This window comes from Bison bison, unplaced genomic scaffold (assembly GCF_000754665.1).
Source record: "Bison bison bison isolate TAMUID 2011002044 unplaced genomic scaffold, Bison_UMD1.0 scf7180017864530, whole genome shotgun sequence".
NCBI classification, from domain to species: domain Eukaryota; kingdom Metazoa; phylum Chordata; class Mammalia; order Artiodactyla; family Bovidae; genus Bison; species Bison bison.
In genome coordinates this window covers 6,972,731-6,992,080 of record NW_011495080.1, presented here as the reverse complement: position 1 = coordinate 6,992,080, position 19,350 = coordinate 6,972,731, and the positions used below count along the sequence as shown (strand labels likewise).

General features: G+C 45.6%; 1 protein-coding gene across 3 annotated transcripts in view; it reads right to left on the bottom strand.

The window, feature by feature from the left end:
- Positions 1-19,350, bottom strand: part of COPG2 (coatomer protein complex, subunit gamma 2) — a 141,166-nt gene that overhangs the window by 867 nt on the left and 120,949 nt on the right. For all 3 annotated transcript variants that reach the window (XM_010831667.1, XM_010831665.1, XM_010831666.1), the window contains 3 exons: positions 1,492-1,589; positions 585-723; positions 192-290 (listed from right to left, as the gene is read on the bottom strand). In XM_010831667.1, coding sequence (XP_010829969.1) covers positions 192-290; positions 585-723; positions 1,492-1,589 — 336 coding nt within the window. The remainder of the gene's footprint in view (positions 1-191; positions 291-584; positions 724-1,491; positions 1,590-19,350) is intronic.

Genomic DNA, 19,350 nt, shown 5'->3' with positions numbered 1-19,350 from the left:
CAAATATGCATCTTAAGAGAACAACTTAAGGACAGCACGCAAATTAAACAGCTAAAACATTATTCAGTTTGATGGGGCTTCAAGCTGTAACTCTGCTAACAGTGGGACAGTAGCAGGGCATGAGATGCCCATGCACATCCCTTCCTATCAAATTCTGCAACAAAATAAAGAAATCTGATAAAGGTTCTTACCTGCCAGATAGAGGGAATGGGAATTCTTGTTCTCAGGTACTTTGTCTGACCTCTCACATGGCTGCATGCCCAGAAATGTGATGATGTTGTTGACAGCTTCTGTGTTGAGAAGATGGATGCAGCAGTATCAGAAAAGGTCAGCATAGGGGTTTGGCTCTGTACTAGTTTGGGGCGGGGGGTGGGCGATAGAGGTGGGGACTGGTGGTGGTTTGTGCAGGGAGGTGACTGGACTGGAAGTGGGCTGACTCAGATGATGAAGACAGGGTTCTGGCCTCTTAAGTGAAACAGTTGGTGAAGTATTTAAGAAAAGGGAGTCCTTCTAGAATAACAAATGTGCCTATTAGGTGTTACACTGTTATCAGGCAATACACTATTAAGGAAAATTGTTCTTACCTTCAAGAGTTTTGGTAGAACTGAGGGCAAAGGTCTCCTCTTTCTCAAAGGTGTTGCCAACCTCCTCCCAGGCAGCAGCAAAGTTAGGCTTCATTACCTTCTGAATGTGGTCAGACACAGTCACTTCAAGATCTTCTAGCTAGTAGGTTAACAAGCAGGGGTCAGAAAATGAACACCCTCTCAATTCAGAACAAACACAGTAGAAACTAGTTCATTTGGTTTTATCATCCTGCATTATATCCTTTGCACGAACCTAGGAAAAACTACTAAACTCAACTAAAACTTCAGACTAGTTTAAAGTTCTGTAGTCTGGATAAGTCAAACAGCATAGGGGATAAGTCAAACAGCATAGGCCCTGACAAAGGAAAGCAAAAAACCAGGTTGTTTGGCAAGACCTGTATTCAGATCAGCATCTGTAGCACTGGGGTAGGTACAGAGCAGTCACGTTCCCACATATCACCACAGAGTTCAGGCTGTATGCGGCCTTCTGAACTCTGCATTCTCTAACAGGTAGATTTTTCCATAATAAAACTTTCCCTGAATTCTTTGAAGCCTTTGCCATCCATGATGTGGCTACAAGTAAATTAAAAGTTGCTGAACAAAACAAAAAAATCGCAATTCTCAATACTTTAAATAAAACTGATCTCAATGAAGATCATGTAATTATTTTCATCTCTGAATTATCCCTATTAACAAAGACATTAGAAACGGTGAGTTTTGCATTAACCAGTCATGGGGTAAATCCCATGACAGATTAACCCAGGTCCTCCTCAGCTGTAGCGTGTATGAGAAGAATATAGTCCCATAAGTTCATGTCAGATGTTCCTATAAAAATGTTCTCTCTGGACAGAAGTCACTCAGTGGAGCAAGGGGTCAGAGTGAGTCCCTCTGTGCAGGGGAGACTCACCACGTACTCGTCGTCATACCCCTCCTCAGTGGGAACCCCCGTGTCAGGGTCGCAGTCCCGGACAGTGAACTTCATGGTGCAGCTAAAGGTGCCTGCAGCTGAGGAGACAGAACAGGCAAGCCTGTGTCAGGGCCGCACAGGCACATGGTCTCCAGCAGTCACCTGGGAGGCACGGTCTGCCCTTGGCTCTGTGTTCTGAATTATCAAGTGAAACATATGTAGGCTGTTCTCTAGGGTCATAGTTCTCACAAGACGCCTGTAGGCTGGACTTTGAAATCTGGTTCCTGCTGCAAGTCAGAATAGTACAGAAAACAAGACCTGAGCAAAATTCTGTTTTTATATTCAGATAAGGAAAGCAGGGGGTCGAGCTCAGTGGTAAAGCATCTGACTATGGATCAGGAAAGCAGCAGGGGAGACACTTCCCAAGGAACTTTCCACCACACCGGGCGAAACATTAAAAGCCACTGGTTTACGAGCTGACAAAGCATAAAATATGGATAGTTACAAGCACACAGATCATTAATCCTGACAAAGTATATCAGAGTCTCAGTATCTTTTACAAATAATCATATCTAGAGATTGTGGACCAACAGTGGATTTACAGATCACCAGAATGAACTTGCAGTATGTCAACTTTCAACCTGTAGTGAGTAGGTCAGCAATGAAGTTCTAATATTGGCAAAGTCAGTGTCGTACAATGGAAGAGCAAGTGGGCAATGATATGTTTTGAGATAATCAGCAGAAACAGTAAGAAAAGAAGGACAGTGAAGTCTTCATGAAGAAGATAGGATTTTCTAAATTGTTTGAAGGAGGGTATTTATTAATCATGGATGAAGAAAAGGCACAAAGGGTCTAGTCCATGGACTGGAAAAGGATTAACAGTTTAAACAGTTTCGTGTGTGTGTATGAAACTGGAGTTAGAAAGCTGGGGGACAGTGTGTGTGTGTGTGAGAGAGAGAGAGAGAAACTATGGAGTTAGAAGGCTGGGGGACAGTGTGTGTGTGTGAAACTGTGGAGTTAGAAAGCTGGGGGACAGGCTAGGAAAGGAAAGAACAGGCTCAGATGTAAAGACCATGTGTGACAGGTTGGAGAGTGGGACTTTCATTTGCTCAATCTTAACTTTAGTAAACTCCCTCCATTCAAAAATATAGAAAATGTCAATATATTTATAATGTAAAGGTGCAAATAAATGTGCCAGGCCCTTAGGTAAAAAGATGACTAAGACATGACCTCTCTCCCCACAGCTGATTGTCTAGGAGTTGAATAAGCATGTGTGAGAGGTCTACCTCTACACACCTGTTGGCATTACAATTCAATGCTATAGACTCTTTAATGTAAGCTTTAACAGAGTGCTATGTGGGAGTTCAGGATTAACAGCCTGGGGAAATTACAACAAATTTGAAAGGATGTACAGTTTAATCGGATTCTCAAAAGATGCAAAAGAGCTTCGGCAAGCAGAGGAAGGTACACAAGCCAAAGGAAAGAGGCCAGAAAGGCATGGTATAAATGGAAGCAGTAAGGAGATGCTAGTACATAGGTGCTGAGAAGAGAATCTGTTTAGGAACAAATCTGAAATACTTTATACTTCCAAGGAAGGAGGAGGAGAATAGACATTTTGCAGTAGGCTCTAGTGAGCTTAAGCAGTCAAGAGATTAAAATGTTAGAGATAATTGAAGCCACTGCTAGGAATCCTATGAATAATAGGCCTGAATTCAGAAAGCAAGTGAATTTAGTCAAGTATACTGAAAACAGATGGTGGAAGTGGATTGCCCCACATAGGAAAGGGTGTACCTATCAATTACAGAATCTGTTTCAGTGCAGTAGGGGGTTCATTGATGAATGATCTTGGTTAAACTGAGGTAGGGTTTTCTGCAGGAGGAAGGTGGAAGAAGAAAGAAATTAACAGAAATTTAGAATGGGTCAGTTGAGTTATTTTAAAAAAAAAGGAGAAGATGGGACTATGGTATGGACAAAGGTCAAATAAAAATGGAGAGGCAGGGCAGATGCTGAGTCATAGAAGATTATGGGGTATGGCGAATCCCATGCTGGTTCACCGAGGCCACTGGAAAATGAGGAAGAGCAGTAAAGAGAGATGGGAACAATGGTAGATCGGAGACTGGGCTACCTGGTTAAATTTTATTATGAGTAAAGACACAAGACACTATGTATAAGCAAGGATAAGGAAAAATGGATTAAAAAAGTAAACGGGAGTGGTATTAATACAGATAGTGTTCCTGAAACTTTTGTGGCAAATTTTCAATTAAATGGTTTGGTTGATACAGTGAAGAGTTACATGGACTCTAAGGTGAACTCCAGTAAAACCCACTGGTAGCAATCGCTTATTGTTGTGAGAAAGGATGACTACTAACATGAGCGATGAGGAGAGTGGGTGAGAGAGCCTTTCCATGGCAGGAGGACAAGACTGAGCATATTGCCATAAAAAAGATAAGTGCTTCATGAGCCACACAAGGCAGATAACAAGGGCACAGGGGAGGAATGCCCTGAAGATCTGCATTAAAACTGTTCCCAGAAAGGAGGCTTGTCTTGTGAGGACTGACTGAAAATGGGAGATAACTATTGAGCAAACCTGTACGGAAAAAACCCCAAAACACAGAATTAAAGAAAAGCTGGATGCTGGAAGACAAGAAAGGCAAGAGCTGTGTGACTCAGGCTGGGGAGCAGGACATGCGCTATGACAAATGGCAGGTTGGGAGCGGCCAGGCCTCAGCCACTGGAGGGAAGGAAGACTGCGACTAGGTAAGGGGGATTATGCGGCGATTCCAGAAAGCTTCGCTGGAATGATAGATACTGAGAAGGATGTGGTCAGTGGGGCAGAAGATAAGAGGATAGGAGGGATGGGCCAGAAACACAAGCTACCTGCAGCATTCCCCACAGGTCTGGACCGAACTGAGAAGAAAGCGGTGCCTAGAGAGTGAGGGGAGTCAAGGCAAATGAAAGAAAGCGAGTGGGGCAGTGAGTGCCAAAAATGAGGATATGTGCTCTCCAGGGAAACGCTACACACGTGGCAGGAGGGGTGCTGAAGATAAGGCTGTTCTAGGACAAATATGGGGGGCAAGGAAGAAAGGTACAGAACCGAAAGATTAGACTGCTCCCAGGCAGAGAGGAGCCACTGAGGAATGACAGGGGTCAACAGGAAGGGTAAGACAGCACTCCTGGGCCACAAGTCAGGATGGAATAGGAAAGGAGAGAGAGACTGGAGGCAAAGAAATGGAAATACTGTACAGTGGAAAGCAGAGAAGGCAGAGAGGTGTGGAACAAAGATTTTGAATCAAAAACCCTGCCAGAGCTCAGCAGGGTCTAACGGGACACGTTTTGAACGTAAAGACCGTGTGGGGATGAGAAGTACACAAAATGTGAGGCCAAAGACTGGAGTGGGAGGGAGGAGCAGATCAGCTCTTGAAGCACCAATTTGGAGGGAAATTGTCAAAGGACTTGGGTGACAGGAAAGTATATAAGGAAGCCGGTTACAATGAATGCAGATAAAAACCCACTGCTGGCATCTTTAGAGATCAGGTTTGACTTATTAGAGGACGTGAATAGGTAGTTTGGCCAGAGGATAGGTTATTGTAGTAGATGGGGAGATGAGTGAAGATTCTGAAGGAAATATACCTGAAGAGAAGTATTTGCATCCATTTCATCTGTAGACAGATGGTAAATGAAAGGGTGATAGACAGCTGAGATATGGTAGATTACTGCAGGGTACCATTAAAATTGGTTACTCTTAGAAGTTACCCTATTATGGCTAAAAGTGACAGACATTTCCTAGGGAGATTTGTGTGGAAAAAATTCTGGAGGAAGAGACAGGTGAGAAGATGGAGGCTAGAAGCATAAAACAGAAGTTAGAGGGTTTAAGTTGGGGTGCTGAATGTAAGGTGTGTGAGAGTAGGGAAGGGCAGTAAAGAGGGCCAGAAGGAGGAACACTGGAAAAGGGCAGAGATGCGTATTAAGTAGAGAGATGGGAGCTAAGCTAGATTACAACCAAAGAGGAGAGAGGATGTGAAGAGGAAGTGGCATATGAGAGCTGGTGTTAATGAGTGAGTGCCTAACAGAATCTGGGAATCTTTGCTCCAGTGATGTTTGAAGCAACAAATATGACCAACTGAGTGATAAAACAAGAGTCTAAAGGTGATGGATCTGAGCCATGGCCAGTGGCAGAATCCTGTGAAGGTCTGTACTGAACTGAAGAGTGCAAATGTACTCATAATAGTGTGCAGGAAACAAGGAAGATGAAAGAAAAACACTCACTACTCAATCCATGGGGAGTGCTACAAAGGTAGTTGCTGAAAAAACGAGTGATGTAGGTAACACAGTGTTTCTCTAGGGTCAATCAAAGGAAAGAGCAGAGGAGCCTGCAGAAGAGATGGGGTCATGTGAAGACTGGCAGGTACTGCAGGAGGGAGCTGGCACTGTACTTGTACCAGAGATCATGATTAAACAAGAAAGAAGAGAGATGGGAAACTACCCAAGGGAAGAACTACGTGAAGAGTAATTGAGAACAGGTGGAGTGGCATGGGCAGATAAGATGAGGAACAGTTTCCCAGAATGGGAACTCCTGTAAGATCTTATAATAGGTCTAATTGGTCAAATGATGGTTCTTAATGCCAGAGTCTGAAAAGCAGTATATACAATGGGAGAAGAACAGGGCCTAAAAGTAATGGGATGTTTTAGTTAGGAGGATTAAAAACAGGCTAGCAACCTCAACGACACCAAGATAAATCTCTGAGCACTTGGTTCTGTAGCATGGATCATGAGGTAAGCGGCCAGGGATAGTTGTAAACCCAACTGAAAAGTAAAACTTCATTTGTTATTTTCATGTACAGATGGTAAAGGAAATTATGCTATATGTAATTAAGATGTGGGAGGGCAAAAACCAAAGGGAGATACAAACAAATATCATGCAGATACCATGTTAAAGTTATCCTTAGAATTTACTCTGCCATGTGAAGGTTTTCAGAAAGTGAAGAGACAGCTACAGAGGAGAGAACCTGGCTAGGGAGTACTGTTTCCAAGGAGACTGGATCCACTTGAGTGAAATAGAATGGGAGCTAAAACAAGAAGAGAAGCTAAAGATAAGGTACCACAGTTCTTCAGGGCAAGACAGGTAACAAGAAAACGAATTGGAGAGTGACGTTACAGATGCCCCCAGATTAAAAGAATACCATTTAAAGAATGACAGCTATTGACTGGAGAGAGAAGGTCCCATATGTGGGCCAAAAGACACAGAAGAGGGCACGGGGCGGGGGGAGTTAAAGCCAAGAGGAGTGCTGCACAGACAAGAGGGCGACTCTGAATGGAGGGCAACAAGCGAACCACAGGACCCTCAGGATTCCCAGAGTGGGCAAGCCTGCAGGTGTGAGGACGGGCCAAAGTGCTCAGTGTGCTGGGTGTCAGCCAGACTGCAATGACTAGTCTGTACAATGGGAGAGAAACAGGCTTGAAAAGGAGTGATAGTCAGGAGTAGACTCGCTCCTGATGCCTTCGTTGGAAATTTTAAATTAAAGGGGTTGGTTTTTGTTAGAAAATTCTTCGGCCCCACTAGACCCACTGAATCAGCAATTTCGAGTGGGACTCAGTCGTTTGTATTTTAACAAACTGAAGTTTGAGAGCCACTGCTTTAGATAAAGGCAGATAAGGAGTAATTCTGATTAAAAAATCTTTGCTAGCAAGCAGTCATACTAGGATTAGTTGAAAATAAGCAACTGAGGAGACTTGTAAGAAAAGACAGTAGATAAAGGGAGAATGGTGGCTATAAAAAGGGAAGGGGCTGTGTGACTTAAGACTTGGGTGGGAAGCTTGCAGGAAGTAACATGGCCAACGAGTAGGGGCATTGAAAGAGTGCTAGAGTGAGAAATCCTGGGACGTGGGAGAGGAGGAACCTGAAGACAGTGATTTTTGTTAATCTAGATCACAACCACTCAAAGAGAGGAAGGAGGGAATGTGGCTACATAAGAACTGAGGTGATGGGTGGGGGGAACTGTTCAGGAGACTTTGTAGAAGACAGGCTACAGGGGCTGGAACTATATAATCCAGTCCAGGGTCTGAACCGTGACTGCTGAATGTGACATGTTCCTTTATCTAGATATGGGAATATGTACGTACCCAGTCTCTGAATCAAAGAGGGGTGCTGAATATAAGGTACCATTTTTAATAAGCCAAAAAGGAGTACAATAGTAAAGTTAACATTGCTGCCAGATGAGACGGTATCACTTAATATTGACGAAGAAACTGTCACTGATACCACGTGGAGGCATATGGCACCACACCTGAGCCAGAGACCATGATGAAAAGGAAGAAGACAGCTTAGCAGCTGTCTAGGGGAAAGGCTTGTCTAAAGAGTAGAAAACTGGTTTTGAGTGAGGGATAGAGTGGGAGTGAGGAGAGGAGGAAACCTCAAAAAGAATATGCATTCATTGCTATGAAAGTTGAAGATATATGGGGGAATTCTCCAAAGGAAAATTGACTATATGAGATATACTCAGAAGTTAAAGAAATATATTAGAATTTACAGAAGGTAAGAGAAGCACCTGGGGAGACTTGAATGAAAATATAGCAAAGAAGGAAAGAGCAAAAGAGGTTAGAAGCTAAATAAGGAGAAAGTGTGTGTGAATTAGGGTGAAGAACATGCAGGGCTGAGGAATAAACATGGAAGGGCATGAAGAGCGCTAAATGGGAACATTAGCGAATGGGAACTGGAGATGTGTCAGAGGTGTGTATGAATAAGGAGAGAAAGTGAGGTTAAAAGGTAGCCAAACAAGAGCTGGAGTATGAAGTTCTGCGGTCCAGGATGCTTTTTGGAAAAATACTGGCAGTAATGGGTGTGATCAATAAGAGTGAAAGGTCAGAAACAAGGCAAGTAGGATGGACACAAAAGGTAGGCCAGTGACAGGAACCCTCTGGAAGTTTCTGTTGAATCAATGGTACAAACAAATGCTGTGGGAAAGAGTGTGGGACACTTAGGGAAGATGGCAGAGGCTGAGCAGTGAGTGCCCAACATGAGGGGATATCTGTCCCGAAGCAACAACTGTATCTGTAAGCATGCGTAAATGTAGGTGGAAGCTGAAAAGAGGGACACAGAAGACCAGGAAGCTTGCTTCTCTAGGGCAACACAGGAACAGAGGGAAAGGAATGAAAGAGCAGTGAAGCTTCCTGCAGATGTGGAGGGTTGATTTAAGAATGGTGTTTATTGACTGGTGGGTCATGGTACAGTATTTGGACTAAGTTTATAATGGACTAAGAAGGAAAAGAGAGTTTGTGAAGTGAATAAAGGACTATTGTATGAACTAGAGAAGACTTAAGAATAATGGAGTGGCACCAATACAGATCAGGGATGTAATGATGAGATGCAGAATGGAGATCTTGATATAAGTTTAAATGTTCACATTGGATGGGAAGGCCCAATGGTAATGAGTGGTGTATCTGTTAGGAGAGTTTCAAGGATCTAGATAAAAATGGGAATTAGAGAGTAGACTAGAATGCTTTGAGTAAATTACTCACAGTAAATTAGAATGCTGTGAGTAAAATTTTTTAATTAAAAGCTTGTTTAATAGAGTTTAAAGGGGTTTTATTAAGATGAATTCTCATAAAAAGACATTGTTAGTAACCTTAAAACACATCAGGATTGACCAAATAGGGAGCATGGGCCAGTGGTTCTTCTGTAGAGAAGATGATTTGTATTTCTTGAGGAATGGTTGGGAATCACTAGGGAGGTAAACCTCAGCAGAAAAATACTGTGCCCTTTGCTGTGATATAGGACAGTAGCTGAAACAGTTAAGATATGGTAGAGCATAAAAGAATAGGAAAGAAGAGGGGGTTTTAATCTTAAGTAATGGGAGCATTGCATGAATTAGAATGGGGTTCTCAGTAGAGTAGCAAAAAGGCAAATGAGATATGGAACTGAAGAGACCTGGAATGGAGAAGTCTGTCACATCTCAGAAGGGGTCTGATTGGTTAAAAATGTTTGCTGTTAAAGAGGACAGGGAGTGGTGTGTATAATGAGAGAGAAGTAAAGGCCTGCATATGAATGAGTAGGAGTTAGAAAGTAGACTAGCACTTACAGTCTTCATGGAAAAAAAAATGGGACAATTTATATAAAAAACCCTCAAAGATAGCATTACATATTATTTATGGGTATATAAATATTTATGAAAAGTATAACAAAGTTTATCAAATTATTTAGTGATTCTTCTCTTAGGAAAGAGGTTAGGTGGTACATAAGTCTCAATTATATGTGCACTGTTCTGTTCCTTTAAAAAATATCAATCAAATATAGTATAAAATCAAGATATAAAGAAGTGAGGCAGTAGGTGTATGAATTTGGGGGGAATAAAACATTTTAAAGGGCTGGGTTGATAAGAATGTTTAGAAGGCAAAGTTAGGATGATAAGTCATTGATAGCAACCTGAAAGATACTGGTTTGACTAGAAAGTGCAGGTGAGTGGTTTATCTGGTGAAAGGATGAACTGTATTTGCTAACAAGTAAATGTAAGTATGCCTCAAGGGTACACCTCAAGAGAAGACTTGAGGTGTCCCTCACTATGATTAGAGATGGCAGCCAAAAATATTATAGATGTTCATATATGACAGAGCAAATAATCAATGGAACTCAGGAAGAACTTGTTGAAGTATGATGTTAAACTGCTCAGAAATTAGTCTGTTAGGACTGGCTGAGAGAAACTGCTGAGATACGTATTTTTAAAGAGAGAGAAAGAAAAAGTAGGGAAAAACAGAGGCTGAGGTTTAAGTAAGGAGAAGGGAGTAGATATAGGCTGTGGTGCAGAGCATGCAGTTTCGCAAAATGTTAAACAAACAAGGGCACTAAAGAGGGCCAGAATGAGGAGCATAGGGCCGTCAGAACTGGACGTTCAGTGAAGAACTGTATGGTAAGCCAGACATCAACCAGCTGAGCAAAGAAGTGAGAATATTGCTAAATAAGAGCAAGAGTATGATGTGTTGCTGCCCAGAAAGTTTTGTTGGAAAAAGATTTTTAGTAATCAGCGTAGTCAATAGAATGAGAAGTTAGAGAGTGATTAAATGCAGCTGGACTTAAAATGGGCCAAAGCAGGAATCCTGATTAGATTTCAGTACGGAATGCAGGAAATAAGGAAGATGGATGAAGGTGGAATTGTGGGTGCTGAATATTAGAAGTATACATATCCAGAAAAGATGATTAGATTCATTGGAATGATATAGCTGGAAGAAGAAGGCATGTTGGAGGAAACACAGGGAGTTTTCAGCAAAAGGAGGAGGCAGAAAAGGAACAGAAGAGCAATGTTCAAGTTACTTGCAGATCGAAAGACATTATTTGAATAGTCATAGTGATGAATGAAATGGCTATTACTCCATACTAAGGCCGGAGGTTATGACAGAATAAGAAAAAAATAAGAGGATGGCAAGTAAGTAAAGGGGCACAGTATGAATTATATAGGAGTTCTGAGTAAACAGAATGGCAACAACATAGATCACGTGTGAATGAAAGAAACAGAACCATCAGGTCCCTCAACTGTGTTTAGAATGAAAGAGGATCTGGGGCCTAAAGAAGAACAGGACTTGGGTAGGCTGGCTCTTGAAGTGTTCGTGGGAAATTTATGACTGAAGTGACTACTTGTGAAGAAATGTTAGAAAGACATGGATTAAGATAAAACTTGACAAGAAGGCATTGGTGGAAACTTAAAGATATCACCACTGATTGACCTTTTAGGAGGCGTGGATTGGATACTTTTTTCTGGTAGAACAAATGAGTGCTATTGACTAAGGAGTGGTCAGAGATCATGAGGAAGCAAACCTCATAGTACTAAACTCATCGATATATTACAGAATCTGCAGGGAAAGATAAGGAGAATGTTTAAGATGTGGTAGGGCAGATGTTCAAAAGGAGTTATGGAAGACTTGCCTGTAAGTATGAGGTTAGTTTGCCAAGAAGTTAAGGTGTCACATGAGAGCTGGTTGACAGTGAAAGAAGCAACTGCAAACGCTTGTATTAAAGAAAGAGGAAAGGGGAAGGGAGAGAAGATGCTGGTTAGAGAGGGATGCATGAAGTAGGTTGGGTATGTAGCATGCAAGGTGCAAAATGGCAAATATTCCTGGGACCAGAATGAAGAATGTGGGTATCTCCAGCTGTTTACTACATTATCAGAATACTTGTTAACATGGAAAGTTTTTAACCTGCATATCATCATGTGCTCCAGCAACCTGGTACAGTCAGTCAGCACTCTTAAGCTGGCAAAAACTGAGTCTGTACTGTTTGGGACAGTATATGTTTGCTGCAGATATAGTTCCTCCATCTATAAGCTCACTTCCTATGCTCAAGGGTTTTAAATGTGTTGTGCATTATTCCTGTCGTCTTCCCTACAATATGTGTGGATCAACTCCAGCAATTCACCAGTTGGTAAGTAAATGTTTCCCAAAAGTTTCTTACACATTGCATTTAAAAAATGTATCTGCATTTGGTATTTCTCTTGAGAACCTTTCATTATCCATGCAGTGTAAAATGGAGAATGCAATTACAGTCTTATAGTATGGGGTCATTTTGCACTACAAACAAACATGTACACTAGTGAATGAATTTTATGCTAAATAATTATGTAGTTGTTCTTGAAAGTGGTTTATAAGAAATACTTAAGAGTTTTTTATAATAGCATTTGTGTGATGGTTGAGAAGATACATTGGATTTTTTTTTTTAATGAAGATGGTTACAGGCCTTTTGAATTTAAGATATTGCAATATAAGCATTTACTAAGAAAAACTGTTATTCAGCATATTTTAAAGAAAAGATAATGAAAATTGCTTGTCCTTATAAAGCAGTTGAGTCAGGAAGAGAACTAGGTGGTGAGGCATTTATTAAAAAAGAAAGGTGGGGAGATAAAGTGATAACTGAAAATGAGACATAAGGACAGGATCTGGGAAAGCATGTCTGCATAAGACAGTGTAGTTGGCAGAAAGGTCAAAGAGAAACTCAGTGAAGTGGCCCTATAACAAGACAAATTGCAGGGCTCCAACCAAGGAATAAATAGAAAACTAAAGCAATTCAGCAAAATATGTAAGAAAGGACAAACATGGAACTGGATTGAGCAATGAATGTAGAACAAAAAGAACCAAAGAGGGAGGTATTAGTGAGTGTGTGAGAATGGAACATACTCAGTATAAAACGGTTAATAAAAGGTAGAATAGGGAAAGAAGAAACAGAAGAGAATGGGTGGAAAAGCAAAATCTAACCTTAGATGGGAAAGATCGCGTGAGCAATGATATGCTGAAAAACAAGGTTTGGTATAATTGTATCTAATGGAGCAAGGAAGAATGTAGGTGATAGAAATCAAGGAAAGAGCACTTTATGGATAAAAACATTTGTGAGAACAAAATTAAACACAGGGGAAAACAGTTTCACAACAAGGAGATCCTTGCTGAGGGCAGAAATGGACACAGGATTAAAGACAGGTCAAAAGTATTAAATAAGTGAAGGCAGATGGAAACAAGTCAGAAGGCAACTGCATACATTAGAGTGGAATATTACAAAAAGGCAAAGTGAAAAAAGAAGACATAAACAAAGAGGGGTTCAGCTGACATGGGGGAAAGGATGCCATGGAATGAATTAAAAACTGCACATCCGCATCTAGAAAGGATTTATAACTTGGTAAGATGGTACTGGGCAAATTATGAAATGGGGTTGGGTTGAGGTATGCAGGCTTGGAATATGGCAGAGAAGAGAAAGGGGAACAAAACAGATAAGCAAAACTAGAGTTACACCTAGAAATTAAGGAGTCCATGAGAAGAAACAAGAATGAGATGAAAATGTCCTTATTCAGTAATAATGGAAATAGAGGAAGAACAAAGGAAAGGAAAACTGCATGGATTACATAGCGACAATGACAAAACTAGAGTCTAGTAACACCCGATGCATGAGGAGGATAATAGCAAAGACTGGGTAAAATAAGGTGGGAGAACACAGAATCCTGCCAAGCTCGTTACAGTATATAAACTTAAAACATTTGAAGTATTAATGAAAGAAGAAAATATTAAATGAGAATGTGAGTGAAATCAGGTTAAGAACAGGGGTTAAACTCACATACACCTTTTAATACCTGGGTTCAGGAAGATTCAAGTTTTCAACGAGATCTAGAAGGGAGAGAAATTAAGAGTCTGGCAATGAGACTGTAGTAGAGGAACAAAGGATGAGAGGAAAGGTTAGAGCGTTTCCTGCAAAATATTAAATACACAAAAGAATGAGAGCTGCAATGAGTAGATTTCCAGGGTCTATAACACAGGGAACAAGAAACACTTTGAAAACTGTAATACTGGAATGAATGAGGGATGGTTTAGGAAGTTTATGAAGAAAGAATTAAAATCCCATTCAACAGTTATTCCTGACCAAGAGGGAAGGCAGACTTAAGAAAATGAAAAGTTTAACCGGGAAAAAAAGGCTGGAGTTTGGGGCATGTAAGATGGACAGGAATAAGGTGGTTCCAGGAGGACCAGGACAGTGCCTGGCCAGTGTCAGGGCAGCAGAGCTGGGATCTTTGAGGAGCTGGCAAGGGGAGAGTGCAGCCCAGGGAGGCAGGCTGGCCCTCCACAGCAGTGATTCTTCCCCGGGGTGGGGGGGGTGGTTTTCACCCGCGGGGGGGCTGGGGCATGGACCCCAAGGGAGGCCTATCAGAACATCCTCCAAACAAAAACAAACCCAAAAACATGCAAAAAGAAAACACAAAAACATTCCTCAGAGATGCTGCTGATAGGCCAGCCTTGGGGGTCATGCATCCTCGGGTGAGAATCACTGGGGGGAAGGGCAGGTGGGGAGCTGGGCAGAGAGGTGAAGGGTGAGCAGATGAGCCCCTGGGTGGGGCAGAGGGAGGCATCAGAGTCCAGACTGTCAGACTTGGAGAAAGGACCCAGGACCAGGCAGACAGCAAGCAAATGGATGTAGCCGACAAGGCACCTGGAACGGTGGGGGCTGGGGGTGGGACTGGGGAGGTGGTTACTATCAGTTGGTTGGGAGTGGATTGCAAGCATGGTGTCCCTGAGCTTAAGACATCTGAATAGGGCTAAGGGAGATGGAAATGGTGACTGAAAGGAAGGAGCGTTGAGTGTATTTGCGTAGAGCACGTGAAGGGACGTCCACACGATGGAAGGGGCAGAGCGGGTGGGAGAGGTCAGAGCATCTGGCCAGAGAGGTGACTGCTAGGAGGGGGGAGGAGGAGGAGGGGGAGACAGCAGGCCCAGGCTCTGTGCAGGTCTGGACAGAGGGTGGAGGTGTCAGGGGCGGGGGCTGGCCAGCAGGTGTGGGGGCAAGAAGGTGAGAAGAAGTGAGAGCGCTGTGGTGAAAGGAAGGGGGAACAGAATCAGAGGCTGAGGATCCCTGAGAGCTGTGTCAGAGTGTGAGACGAGGGTCTGCATGGAAACATGAAGGGTTACAGGGGCTGTGGGACCTGAGAGGTGAGCTCAGCCGGGCTCTGTAGCATGTGCTGAAGGGTGGAGCCTGTAGGTTCAGCAGAGTGTGTCTGAGGCAGAGACGACTGAACTGGGTTGAGCAGAGGTTGGGGGACTGAGAAGGCAGCACACAGCAGAGGAGACAACTGAGGCCAGCTGGAGGGGTAATAGAGAGTAGCTGAAGTGTTGCTGTGTGCGCCCTGGAGAAACCAGGAGAGACCTAGAAACTGGGCCCAGGATGTGGGAGGTCAGCTGAGCTACCTTGGACAACTGAGAGAGGGTCGTGGAGGAGAGGTCCACCTCTGTCTGACAGGCTGGAGAGTGAGGAACCGCAGGAGACGGCGCCCGGCAGCCAGGAGAGGAGAGGCTTGTTGAGAGGATCCGGGAACACACTGTGCCCAGAGGGACAGCAGGGAGCTTGGAGAGAGTGGGTGTGGAGAACCTGCCCCCTAAAGTGGGCCAAGGGCATGAGGAAGCCCCTGCAGGAGGAAGAACACAGCACAGGTCAGGCGAGTGTGGAAGTGGGAGAGGTGGGAAGAGGCCAGCACAGGATGGGCTGCTCGAGGCAGTGTCCCAGTGGAGAAGGGTGAGCAGATGAGCCCCCGGGTCTGAGGGAGCATCAGAGTCCAGACTGTCAGACTTGGAGGAAAAGGACCCAGGACCAGGCAGACAGCGAGCAAATGGATGTAGGCGACAAGGCACCTGAATGATGGTGTTGTGTTGGAATTGCTGTTACTGGTTCAAGAATGAATTGCCAACTTGGTGGTCCCAGAGCTCAGGATGCTTGAGATACGAAGACCAGAGATGCAAGTGCAGACTGAAAGGAAGAGAGGTTGTATGTACGCGGGCAGAGAGCACCAGAGGGGACATCCACACTGATGGAAAGGCCGAAGTGGGTGGGAGAGGTCAGTGCAGGAGAGCGCCTGGGAGAGGTGGCTGCTAGGAGGGAGGGGAGGAGGAGGGCGGCAGCAGGCCCAGGGCTCTGTGCAGAGGGAGGCTGGGGTAGGGAGGGGTGGCAGCCCAGGGCGAGGCTAAAGGTATCAGTACTGTGGTGAAGGGATGAAGGCAGAGAGTCAGGAAGGGTTCCCCACGAATGTGTCAGAGGAGTGTGAAACGATCTGAATGGAACAGGAAAGGTTACACTACGGGGAGCGGGAGGACAGGAGCTTTGGAGGCTGGACATGTGGACGGACAGTGTGTTTCAATGTGTGTGAGGCAGAGACGGCTGAACTGGGTTGAGCAGCGGATAGAAGACTGAGAAGGGCGCACAGGTAGAGGAGAAAACTGAGGCCAGCTAGAGGGGTCACAGAGAGTAGCTGAAGTGTTGCTGTGTGCGTGCTGGAGAAACCAGGAGAGACGAAGAAACCGGGCCCAGGATGTGGGAGGTCAGGTGAGCTACCTCGGACAACTGAGAGAGGGTCGTGGAGGAGAGGACCACCTCTGTGCGACAGGCCAGAGAGTGAGGAACCGCAGGAGACGGTGCCCGGCAGCCAGGACAGGAGGGGAGGCTTGTTCAGAGGATCCGGGAACCCATTATGCCCAGAGGGACGGCAGGGAGCTAGGAGAGAGTGGGTATGGAGAACCTGCCCCCCAAAGTGGGCCAAGGGCATGAGGAAGCCCCTGCAAGAGGAAGAGCACAGCACAGGTCAGGCGAGTGAGGAAGTGGGAGAGGTGGGAAGAGGCCAGCGCAGGATGGGCTGGTAGAGGCAATGGTGCGGTGGAGATGCTGGAGATGGCGAAAGATGAGTAGAAAGGGCACAAAGAAGCAATGACCTTCCCCAGTGCAGTGGGCACAGAAAGGCATGGGGCCTAGGGTGGAATCCACACAGTAGATGGATTTAGTACAGTGTACTGGGGACAAAGAAATTGCCCATCCTGGGACCATGAGCGTTGGTCAAGGAGAAGAACACTGCATGCTTCTCATGACTGAGTGGTAGGGAGTTGCTCAGAGGATGGAAGGGAAGAGAAACGGGGATGGACATCACAAGAGAAGGGGGAGGGAGAAAGCCTTAGGGATGCGTGAGGAGCTCAGCAGGGAAAGGGGAAGGCAGCCTACAGAGTGCTCAATCTGGAGACTTCAGCAGATTTCAGGGTTCAAGGGGCAGGACGTAGGTGCAGCACAGCGATGAGACCTAACTGTCCAGGCATTTGAAAACCTCAGGTCCTCAGGAGCAGATGGGGTCCTGGAGCTGCAGTGACCGGGCATCACTGCACATTAAGAAGGATCCTACGAAGAACCACCAGTGCATAACCTCAGAGATTTTGGATGGACTTAGATGGTTGGAGTTCAGAGTGTGGGTGGCAAAACTGGCAGGCAGTGAGGGAGAAGCAGGGCTGCACTGACATTTCCCAGCCATCACCAATTTTGAGCTTTTGCTCTTCGGGGGGGCAGGCACTGGAAAGTGGGGTGCAAGTGCAGCTTGTGGTGGAGAGACTATACACATGGAAGGAGGGGGACCTTCAAAAGCAGTGGGGTGTCAGAGGTCTAGTCTGAGAAGACCATGTGGGCAGCAAAGGAGCAGAGGGAGTGGGCAGTGGGTGGGATACGGAGGGGCTTGGCGGTGAAGGACTCTTGCTTGAGATCTTAATCCAGGAAACAACAGAGGGGGCAATGCAGAATGGGATGGAAAGAGGAAGATCTTAAAATCTGCACAGGAGGGGATCATGGCCCAGAGGGAAAGAGGGCAAGGAGTAGATCCAGACTATGTCACTGGGGAGTGGGGGGCAAGGCGTGGAGCCCAGGGCCGATGGGAGAGAGAGAAGCAGTGGAGAGGGAAGGAGGAGAGGGGGAGTGGGGGCCTGGTGGAAAGAACTGTGGTCAGTGGTTGATTAAAAGGGAACAGAGAAGAGTAAGGAAGGTGAGATGAGGTGGGTATAAGGATTAGGAAGCCTAAAAAGACAGGCACACTAGACCCAGTGGAAGGACCTGACAAGAGACAGATGGTTTCGGAGCGAACATAGCAGGGTAGGGGAAGAAGAGAGTATGACACAAAAGCAGGTCACAGGGGGAGCACCCCTACAGAGAAGGGATGCCCTGAAGCTACTCAGTAACAGACATAACCGAGCTTGGAGATCGTGGGCCCCTAGAGGCAGACTCTTCCTAGAGAAGGAAGGGGCAGAGCAAACGGGAGAGGACAGTGTGGGAGAGCGTCTGGGGCAGATGAGTGCTCTGAGGGAGGAGGAGAAGCTCAGGAGGCTGGACAGCAGCACCCGAGCTCTGAGCAGGGTGAGACTGCGGTTGCTGGGTGTGGGAGCAAGAGGTAAGCCAGAAGGCAACAGTGCTGTGCTGAAGGGATGAAGGGAGGAGAGTACGGAGGAGTTCCCTATGAGCTGAGTCCCTAGAGCAGGGTCAGGAAGGGAGAGGGACGAAATGGGTCACATGAGGAAAGGTCTCAGGAAGCAGTGTTCACATGGGGCCTCAATTGCAGCACCAAGGGAGAGTCATTTACCAGCAACAGACCAGAAGATAGGAGGCACCCGGGGAGCAGAGGGCAGGGGAAGGGACACAGACTGGACACCAGCAGGGGGAAGAAGGAGAAGAGGGAGGTGGCAGAGAGGCATTCTGGCAGGCGGAACGACTTAAGAGTTACAAGGCCAGCCAGTTGGGGCAGAGGTCTGTGGAGGGAGGTGTGAAAAGACAGGGGTGGCTAGCGGTGGGGGGGAGCAGTGGCTGCTGCTGCAGCCTGGAGTGTTATGGCTAGGGTAGAACTTTTTGGCCAGGCTCTTTACTACTACGGATCCGATCTGCGGGGGATGGTGTGGGAGGGTCTGGGTAGGGGTAGGGTTGGGTTTGACTGGGTTTAGGGGAGGGCAGGGTTGGAACTAATGGGGTAGGGGATTGGGGCGGGAGGACTTGAGCCAATCGTTAGGCACTGGAAACATCTACTTTTAACTGAGTTTCTGGACTGATGGCACATCCAGTGTTGGGCTGATGACTACAGGTTGAGGACCGGGAAGATCAGTGAGTCCACCCAGGGAGGACAAAGGGGAGTTGCTGCAAGAAGGGAGGAAGGAGAAGTAGAAACACTGAGGGACAGGAAGACTGGGGGGCAGTGTTTCCACGGGGACGGGGTCAAAGTTCTGAAATGAAGACGTGTAACTTAGGGTAATGCACAGTGGCAAGTGCCAAGAAGGACAGGTTTGACCAAAGACGTTGTCCCAAACCGTGAAAGTCATAAAGAATGAAGGGTAGAAGGGGTACATAGGTGTGTGCGAAAGGAAGAGTGTTTAATGCAGACTGGGGTCTGGGGCACGTCAGGTGTCAGGGAGCTAACGTGGAAGGGAATGAGGGGGTTCCAGGGGGACAGTGCCGGGCCAGTGTCAGGGCAGCAGAGCTGGGATCTTTGAGGAGCTGGCAAGGGGAGAGTGCAGCCCAGGGAGGCAGGCTGGCCCTCCACAGCAGTGATTCTTCCCCGGGGTGGG